This window comes from Aplysia californica, unplaced genomic scaffold, assembly GCF_000002075.1.
Source record: "Aplysia californica isolate F4 #8 unplaced genomic scaffold, AplCal3.0 scaffold00738, whole genome shotgun sequence".
NCBI classification, from domain to species: domain Eukaryota; kingdom Metazoa; phylum Mollusca; class Gastropoda; order Aplysiida; family Aplysiidae; genus Aplysia; species Aplysia californica.
The window spans coordinates 221,760-231,468 of NW_004798008.1; the positions used below are offsets into that span (position 1 = coordinate 221,760).

General features: G+C 43.1%; 1 protein-coding gene across 2 annotated transcripts in view; it reads right to left on the reverse strand.

Annotated features, from left to right (window-relative positions):
* Positions 1 to 1,993: 1,993 nt before the first annotated feature.
* LOC101862071 overlaps positions 1,994 to 9,709 on the reverse strand; it is a 14,388-nt gene continuing 6,672 nt past the window's right edge. The window contains exons 1-5 of one of the 2 annotated variants that reach the window (XM_035972551.1): positions 9,462 to 9,671; positions 6,921 to 6,972; positions 5,552 to 5,690; positions 3,540 to 3,599; positions 1,994 to 2,150 (exon numbers count right to left, since the gene is read on the reverse strand). In XM_035972551.1, coding sequence (XP_035828444.1) covers positions 2,028 to 2,150; positions 3,540 to 3,599; positions 5,552 to 5,690; positions 6,921 to 6,937 — 339 coding nt within the window. In that variant the 5' untranslated portion in view covers positions 6,938 to 6,972; positions 9,462 to 9,671 and the 3' untranslated portion in view covers positions 1,994 to 2,027. Of the gene's footprint in view, positions 2,151 to 3,539; positions 3,600 to 5,551; positions 5,691 to 6,920; positions 6,973 to 9,461; positions 9,672 to 9,709 lie in introns of those variants that run through there. The other variant, XM_005108963.3, reaches the window with a different exon arrangement.

A 9,709-nucleotide genomic window follows, 5' to 3' on the forward strand; every position in this document is an offset into this window, starting at 1 on the left:
CGATAGATGTTTGATTGGAAAGGAGGAGGAGAGGTCAGGTCGATAGATGTTTGATTGGAAAGAAGGAGGAGAGGTCAAGTCGATAGATGTTTGATCGGAAAGAAGAAGGAGAGGTCAAGTCGATAGATGTTTCACTGGAAAGAGCTATTCATGGTATGACTAGTGAACATTGAATAATAATGGATACTCTTTAGCGGAAAGTCAAAACTGTTTTTGGCCCCTCTTATCGCTGTGTGTAGTCACCATCAGGTACGGGTCATTTCTGTATTTGTCTCAATGATTTTACATATTGTATGCAGATTTGATGGAAAGAGAGGCAGATGCAGACAGAGTGAAAAGATACTATACAAGTTGACAACATGGTTGATTTGATTTGATTGAGTATAGGTGTTTTACGGCACTATCGACCCAATTCTGGTCATTTAAGCGCCAACAGGTTTTACAGCAACAAAATCAGACGTGTCTTAGTAAGACATGGCTAGGAGCAGCAAGAACGACAGACACCATTGCAACAACGCAAGACACAGTGAAGTGGAGCTCCATGATCGCCCATGCCAGTCGGCAAGGCACCGGATGATGATGGTGCTCTAATTTATCAGACCGAAGGGCAGGAACCCAAATGGCCGCTGGATCGGAAAAGTAAAGTAAAGAAAGTATGCTCTAATTTTACAACGGTTTGAGAAAAAATGAAATGAAAATACATTGTCTTAAAAAAATCGGGGGCTCTCGTGGCCCAGAGGTTAAGGTGTTCGCCTCTCATTCAAAGGTCCCGGGTTCGAATACGGGTAGCGACGGAAAAATTCTCTTCTCTAAAATTGTCTCCTCTCACCTTCTTTTCTTCTTTCTCTCTTGCAATATTCTGTCGTCTACTTTCGTCTCCACTTTGTTCCCTCACCCCCTCACCTCCGTTACCCCCTCCAAAGGGCTCCAGACTCATTCTGCAGACTTTCTACTGTTACTCCGTGGCTTAAATTTTAGGAAGAGTTTTACGGCACTTGCAACACAATTATAAGATCATATTAGTGCCGAAGATTAAGAGTTCTTACAAGAGAGTAACAAACACAAAAAAGGAGCGAGGAGAGATAAGGACGATAGATGTTTGATAGGAAAAAAGGAGCAAATCACACCAGAGCACCCACCAACGAACCGCGGGCCATGTTATGTCATGATAACATGTCTACCACATCAATGTTTAGTTTTAGTAGAGGTTTTACGACGCATGCAACTGCATAAGGTCATATAAGTGCCGAAGATTAGCTCTAGAGGTGTTACAAGAGAGCAACAAACGCAAAAAAGGAGCGAGGAGAGATAAGGACGATACATTTTTAACAGGAAAGAAGAAGCAAACCACACGAGAGCAGCCGCTAACCACCCACAACAACATCAATTCCTGCGCGGACTTGTGGGTCAGACTGACGTGTCCTCTTTGGCATTTCTCATTGTAATTGTAGCCTGTCAGGATTTCTCATTGTAATTGTAGCCTGTCAGGATCTCTCAATGTAATTGTAGCCTGTCAGGATTTCTCATTGTAATTGTAGCCTGTCAGGATTTTTCATTGTAATTGTAGCCTGTCAGGATTTCGGACAACTGAGCATCAAGTAGCAAACACATGTATGTTGCTGAGGCGAAAAGATTGGTCTTATTATACGTATAGAGAGAGAGATCATATATATATATATATATATATATAGATAGACACACACACACACACACACACACACATATATATATATATATATATATATATATATATATATATATATATATATATATATATATATATATATATAATGTACACACACATGTATAATAAAAATGTTTGTGTGTGTGCGTGCGTGTGTGTGTGTGTGAGCGTGTGTGTGTGTGAGCGTGTGTGTGTGTGTGTGTGTGTGTGTGTGTGTGTGTGTGTGTGTGTGTGTGTGTGTGTGTGTGTGTGTGTATGTGTGTATGTGTATCGGTGTGTGTTTGATTTTGTGTGTGTGTGGTTGACGTTTTTGTGATTTCTGATGTTGCTGCAGTCGTTGTTGTTATACTATATTGTTGTTGTGATCATAATGCACATGCCGTGATACTACAAACAGTCGACTGACCTGCAATCTGGGCGACACGCGTCCGTTGCCAGCCGGGAAGGAACCAAAGTTGGATTTCACCTGGAAGACACAATGACGACGACACTGTCAGTACAGTCTAGTACACACATAGCGAAATCGGCGGGACGCAACAATCTTTTTGTTATGCACGGATTTCGCTATGTAAATGTGTCCACTACAAAAGCACAGATACTCGATGACATCAAAATATTCTCTCTCTCTCTCTCTCTCTCTCTCTCTCTCTCTCTCTCTCTCTCTCTCTCACACACACATTTTCTGTCTCTCTCTCTCTTTTTCTCTTCCTCTCTCTCTCCCTAAAAGGGGATATAAGCATGATCTTATGCACAGTAGAATTGTAAATGAGCTGATTTATCAATGTCATGCTCATACTGTACCGGAACAACATAGGGGGAACTGCTGCTTTTTCTTTTCTCATCCTTACTATCGTCATTTTTTCCTCTACTTCTTTTGTATATTTGTCACTTTGTTGTGAACTGCCATTTCCGGGGTGCTACTGCATAAGGTCATATGAGCGAGAAGGGGTTGTGTCTACAGAGAAGTCTTTACAGGGAATCAGACTTGCTCTGCTCACCTCTCCAGCTTCAACAGCACAAAGTGTGTTTCGACTATCAAGGCACTCCAGAAATAGCGGGTCACAAGCGAGTGACAAACTTAGAAAAGAAGTAGAGGAAAATGGCGATAGAAGTAAGTATTAGAAAAGAAAAAGCAGCATTTCCCTGTTGCAGTTCAGGCACATTTATGAGCATGACATTGATGAATCAGCCCATTTACCGTTACAATCTTACTGTGCGTAAGAACTCGAGATGGTTAATATCTCCCCTTTGGGAATGGCCTAAAGACATTCCAGTCATTAACACGGCCCCGAGGTCAGAGTGAATTCGAGTCTACCCACACAGGTGTTCAGAGTGGATGTTTCACCTTAGCTTAGTTTTTTAGTTTTAGTAAGAGTTTTACGACGCTCGCAACTGCATAAGGTCATATGAGTGCCAGAAGATTAGAGGTGTTACAAGAGAGTAACAAACATAAAAAAGAAGAAGGGGAGATAAGGACGATAGATGTTTGATAGGAAAGAAGAAGCACACCACACCAGAGCACCCGTCAACTCTCACTCACCTTAGCTGCAAGTGTATAGAAAAGTTTTTTGTTATTTTTCTATAAGCAGAATGTGCAAAATTCTGTAGATTTACACCTCTTGCAACACTGTAAGGCTTTTGAAGTGGCAGTACCTCCCAATTTAGCGGCCATCTTTGAGAGGACGTCCAAGGGAAATGGGTAGATTCGTGCAAAGTGACTTTCTCAAGAACACAACCTTGGACAGGGCTTGGTCTCGAGCCCACGATCTGTCTGTCTGCCTGTTTGTCTGTCTGTCTGTCTGTCTGTCTGTCTGTCTGTCTGTCTGTCTGTCTGTCTGTACACCCAGCGACCTACCTGTAGTCGTGGAGACACCCGCCCCATGTTGCCAAATCCAGAGTCCAACTTCAAGTTGCCCTGAGGGAACAGAAAACAGAAACAAATCATCGCTACCTTAGATTTACAAGTTCCATCTGACAGTTTTTTGGCCGTTTTGAAGGGGAGATAGATGTTTGATAGGAAAGAAGAAGCATACCACACCAGAGCACCCGCCAACCACCCACTATTCGAAATCGTTATCAAGATACTCACACAATAAATTATTGCATTAATAAAAGCTTGACATCTTGTGAATCTAAATATGTTTGACGTCAAGTTTCGTTTCTCCAAACTGGGTACTGAGGGAACAGATAGTAGCCTACCTACCTATCTATACACTTCACTTTTCTACTATCGTTCTCTGCTCTCTAGTGGATCACTACCTTGTCGTGGTTAAAGAGCTTGTGTGCCTCAGTGACCCCAAGAGCTACGCTGGCTGGAGCTAATTCTCCTGGTAGAGCCACCCATGCCAGACAGGTGGACGGGTAGAGGTCAGGTAGAGGTCAGGTAGAGGTCAGGTAGAGGTCAGGTAGAGGTAAGGTAGAGGTCAGGTAGAGGTCAGGTAGAGGTCAGGTAGAGGTCAGGTAGAGGTCAGGTAGAGGTCAGGTAGAGGTCAGGTAGGGGTCAGGTAGAGGTCAGGTAGAGGTCAGGTAGAGGTCAGGTAGAGGTCAGGTGGAGGTCAGGTAGAGGTCAGGTAGGGGTCAGGTAGAGGTCAGAAGGGGTCAGGTAGAAGTCAGGTAGAGGTCAGGTAGGGGTCAGGTAGAGGTCAGACCAAGGACCTCACTGTATAACCTCCTGGGTCAGACATAGCGTGATCCCACGGCCCTCCAGGTTTCCGAGGTTCAGCTCAGGGCGAACAACCCAGACTAGTAAGAATTATATGTGTCACGGCACGGCGCAATCAGGCGCTCGTCAAATTTGGGGCATATAGAGTTATTGATATAATCTTAAAACTTGTTCATTTGTCTTGCTTTTGATGGAAATACTATCCATCTATCTTCAATAGAAGTTGAGATACTTTCGATTCAAGGAGACGGGGGTCACATGGTGTCAGAGGTGAAATTAGAAAGAAAATGGACGCCAAAGTTTGGGAACTTCCAAAGCTTGAGAATCCCTGTAAACTGTAAATTCCTATTTTGTGTACCATTAATCAACATTTTTCCGTAAAAGTCAAACGGCAGTGTGTGTGTTTTTTAATTGACACAAAAAGTGTTGAGCCAACACATAAAAATTCACTAAAAAGTGCCTAACGGCAAGAAAAATGCAGTTTTCTTTGGTTTCTTTATTTTGACGAGCGTCTGATTTCACCACGATGCCTCACATATGTTACGGAAACAGCAACAAAGAGAAACCATGTTATTTCTGTGTGTGATGGACCTTCAGACTGAGTCTCTTGGGACTCGTATGAATGCTGGCAGTAACCATTCGTGGGAGACGTTGACCAAGATGGCCCAAAACAGACAGCTGGAGGTCTTTTGTGGGGGCTCTCGTGGCCTAGAGGTTAAGGTGTTGGCCTCTCATTCAAAGGTCCCGGGTTCGAATCCGGGTAGCGACCGAAACATTTTCTTCTCTAAAATTGTCTCCTTTCATCCCCTTTCCTGCTCTCTAGCAATGTTCTGTTGTTTGCTTTCATTTCCACTTTCTGTCTCCACCCCTCACCTCCTTTGCCCCCTCCTCTGGGCTCCTGACTCTTTCTGCAGCCTTTCTACTGCTACTCCTTGGCTCCTCCTTACTGCTGTCTTTCTGCCACACTAACTGTTCTTCTGGTAGGAAAGATCTACACCTAGCCTTCTCGGACAAGGGCAAAAAATCTCGGAGGGCCCGTGTGCAAGTTGCGCACGTTAAAGATCCCTTGGTGGTCTAAAATCGATAAGAGTAGGCTTCGGCCGCCACCCGGGCAAAATTCAAAATTTCACGATTACGAGTCCAGTAGCCTAACCACTAGACTACCGACGCCACCATGGAGGGGGGGGGGGGGGGGGACGACTCACCGAGTTGTTGCCGTACTCAGTTGTCTCCTCTCTGTGGGTGACCACTTTCCCGTCTGCTGACGTCACCGTGGTTTCCGTAATGCGTTTGGTGGTCCCGCCTTCTTGCACGGTGAAAGAGCGCACCGACTTGCTGGTGAATCTGGAAGTTATAGTGAAAGTTTTACGGCACTTGCAACACAGTAAGGTCATAGGTTTTTTAGTTTGGTTGAGGGGGGGTTGTTGTTTTTTTAGTTTTTAGTAAGAGTTTTACGGCACTTACAACACAGTAAGGTCATACAAGTGTCGAAGGTTAGAGGTGTTACAAGACACAAAAGTAACAACTACAAAAAGAAGGAGGGGAGATAAAGACGATAGATGTTTGATAGGAAAGAAGAAGGAAACCACACCAGAGTACCCGCCAACCACCCACAAAGTCCATCACCAAAATACTCCTGAACCAGCTATCTAACGATGACGGGGCCGGTAACTTAACCACTTAATGGCTAACGACACCACGACGTTGGGAAAGATTAAAACTTTGTAATTCGACTTTTCTGTAAAAAAAAAAACAGCATGAAAAAATACAACCAAAAAACAACCGAACAGCCAGAATAGTCAAAGCTGTAAAAGTCGAAAAACAAACAAACAAAACAAAACAAAACAGAACAAAAAGAAGTAGAATGAAAAACAAACAAACCAGCCAGACTATACCGAAAGTGATGGACAGTGACAAACGAGGGACAATCAACTGAACGTGGACAACTTTCCCTTGTTTTTAAATAAAGGTTTTATTAAGTGGGTTTTTTTCAGTTTTAGTAGAGGTTTTACGGCGCTCTCAACTGCATAAGGTCATTTGAGCGCCAGAAGATTAGAGCTGTTACAAGAGAGTAACAAACATTAAAAAGAAGTAGGGGAAATAAAGACGATAGACGTTTGATAGGAAAGAAGAGGCAAACCATACCAGACCATCTGCCAACCACCCGCCGATTTTTTTAAAAGGTAGAATTACACTGTTGTGAAAATGTGAAATGGTTTACGTTTTTTAACGCCCCTATCAACACTATAATTTGGTTATTTAATAAGAGAGGGACCTTCGAGTTGAAAGTCCATCTCCTGTTTTGTTTAGGTAAGAGTTTTGCGGCACTTGCAACACAATAAGGTCATATAAGTGCTTAAGATTAGGGGTGTTACAAGAGATTTGTTTTTGTTTTAGTAGAGGTTTTGCGACGTTCGCAACTGCATAAGGTCATATGAGCGCCAGAAGATTAGAGGTGTTACAAGAGAGTAACAAACATACAAAAGAAGGAGGGAGGGGAGATAAGGACGACAGATGTTTGATAGGAAAGAAGAAGCAAACCACACAAGAGCACCCGCCAACCATCAAACTTACCCTTGCTGGGAACTCATGGTTGGTAGACCAGTCTTGGCTCGGTCGTTGGGTTCTGAGGAGGAAAAAAAGAAAGAAAATGATAGGATTGTGGGTGGTTTGTGGGTGCTCTGGTATGGTTTGTGGGTGCTCTGGTGTGGTTTCCTCTTTCTTTCCTAGCAAACATCTATCGTCCTCATCTCTCCTTTTCTGTTGTGTTTGTTACTCTCTTGTAACACCTCTAATCTTCGGCACTTATGTGACCTAATTGTGTTGCAATGGGACCAGGTTGAGCCAGCGAGACTGTGGCCGGACAATCATTGGAGTTTGAGATGGTATAAGAACTTTGTAAATGAAGAGCTCAGCCCACGTTGCCGAAGATGCAGCCATGGAAAGGAGGACGTCAAACATATGTTTGAATGTCCATGAACAATGGCAATTCGAATGGAGTTATTTCGACGAGTGGAGGTGCCGCTAAGCATATTGACAATGGAGCCGAAAAAGAGCCTCGTTCTAACTCGAAGATTTCTTCGTGGAGTCCGCCAGGCCCATTAAGGAAACAAAACAAAAAATCATCATCATCATCATCATCATCATCATCATCATCATCATCATCATCATCATCATCATCATCATCATCATCATCACCACCACTACCACTGTGAGGATGGTGGAGGTGGCAGTGGTGGTTGTGGTCTTACCAGCTTAAGACCCCCCCCCCCCCTCTTTCAAGGGCAGTGCTACTGACTGAAGTTGTCTTTAGGCCATTCCCAAAGGGGGATATTAACATGTTCTTATGCACAGTAGAATTGTAAATGGGCTGATTTATCAATATCATGCTCATACTGTGCCGGAACAATATAGGGAGAACTGTTGCTTTTTCTGTCCTCGTCTTTACTATCGTCATTTTTCCTCTACTTCTTTTGTATGTTTGTCACACTCTTAAGACCCGTTATTTCCGTGGTGCCTTGATAGTCGAAGCAGACGTTGTGCTGTTGAAGCTGGAGAGGTCAGCAGAGTAAGCCAGATTCCCTGTAGGGACTTCTCTGTTGACATCCACCACTTGGCGTTCATATGACCTTAATATTTTGCTGTTGCGAGCGCCGTAAAACCTTACTAAAACAAACATGTCGACGTATCTCGAGGCCTTTCCCCTAAGCCCGGGTTGTTTTAGTAAGAGTTTTACGGCACTTGTAACACAATAAGGTTATTTAAGTGCTAAATATTAGAGGAGTTGCAAAAGAGTAACAAAAAAAGGAGGAGAGATTAGGACGATAGATGTTTGATAGGAAAAAAGGAGGAGAGATTAGGACGATAGATGTTTGATAGGAAAGAAGGAGCAAACCACACCAGAGCACCAGCCAACCACCCACTAACTTACTCTAAGCCTGGGTTGGGCCAAACAGGCAGGGTCCAAGCCCGTCTCCTAACTGACCTAAAGTGTATCAATGGGGGCGTAAACAACACATACAGTTTCTTAAACAGATCAGGGGAGAGTTTACCGCTACGTGACTAGCGGTAGACAGTTGGTGGCTGCAGAACCAGGAAAACTGTTAGTTTAGCTATAGTTTTAGTAAGAGTTTTACGGCACTTGCAACACAATACGGTCATATAAGTGCCGTAGATTAAAGGTTTTACAAGAGAGTAACAAGCACAAAAAAGAACGAGGGGAGATAAGGACGATAGATGTTTGATAGGAAAGAAGAATAAACCACATCAGAGCACCCGCCAACCACCCTCTCAAAACTTTTGAAAGATCTTAAGTTCAGACATGCCAAGAGGGCACTGGAGAAAATAAAGATAACAACGATGAGTCCGAGGCCTACTCCAGATAGCCAAAAGTAGTGGTTATCTGGATTATTCATAATACCCAAGTCGTCATCATCATTAACAACAACAACAACAACAACAGCAGCAACAGCAAAAATATTACAACAACAATAACAAAAACAACAATAGCGCAGCAAAAATGACAATAACAACAGCAACACCAACGAAAACAACAACAACAACAACAACAACAACGACAACAACAACAACAACAACGACAACGACGACCATAACAAAAAAGACAACATAATAATAATAGAGACAATAGAAAGAACAACTACGATAACAGCAGCAACGAAAGCAATGGTAGGTTCTGTACAACCCAAGTATTGTTCTTACTCTAAACTCGTTTGTACAATCCAGAAAGCGGCATAGATAGATAGATAGATAGATAGATAGATAGATAGATAGATAGATAGATAGATAGATAGATAGATAGATAGATAGATAAACAGGCAGACGGGCAAACAGGCAGATAGAGAGACAGACAGACAGACAGACAGGCAGAGAAACCACTCTAAGTTATATACAATCTACCGCCTGCAGTAAACAATAAGAAGACAAGTATCGACTGTCTCCCTTGTCTTCTCAGAGGGTCCTTTCAGCAATCCAGAAAGACAGATAAATAGATAGATAGATAGATAGACAGACAGACAGACAGACAGACAGACAGGCAGACAGAGAGACAGACAGGCAGAGAAACCACTATAAGTTATATACATATATACAACCTACCGCCTGCAGTAAACAATAAGAAGAAAAGTATCTACTGTTCCCCTTGTCTTCTCAGAAGGTCCTTTCAGCATCCGCGTTGCTGACAGAGGGGTTTATTTGATGTTATCTGTCCCAGTGATCCGCCATCAGTTGTGTGGGCGCTGTCCATAGACTCGAAGTAATCGTGATATCCTAGATCAGGCACTGTCATGGTGGACACTCTTAACTCTCTCTCTCTCTCTCTCTCTCTCTCTTTCTCTCTCTCTCTC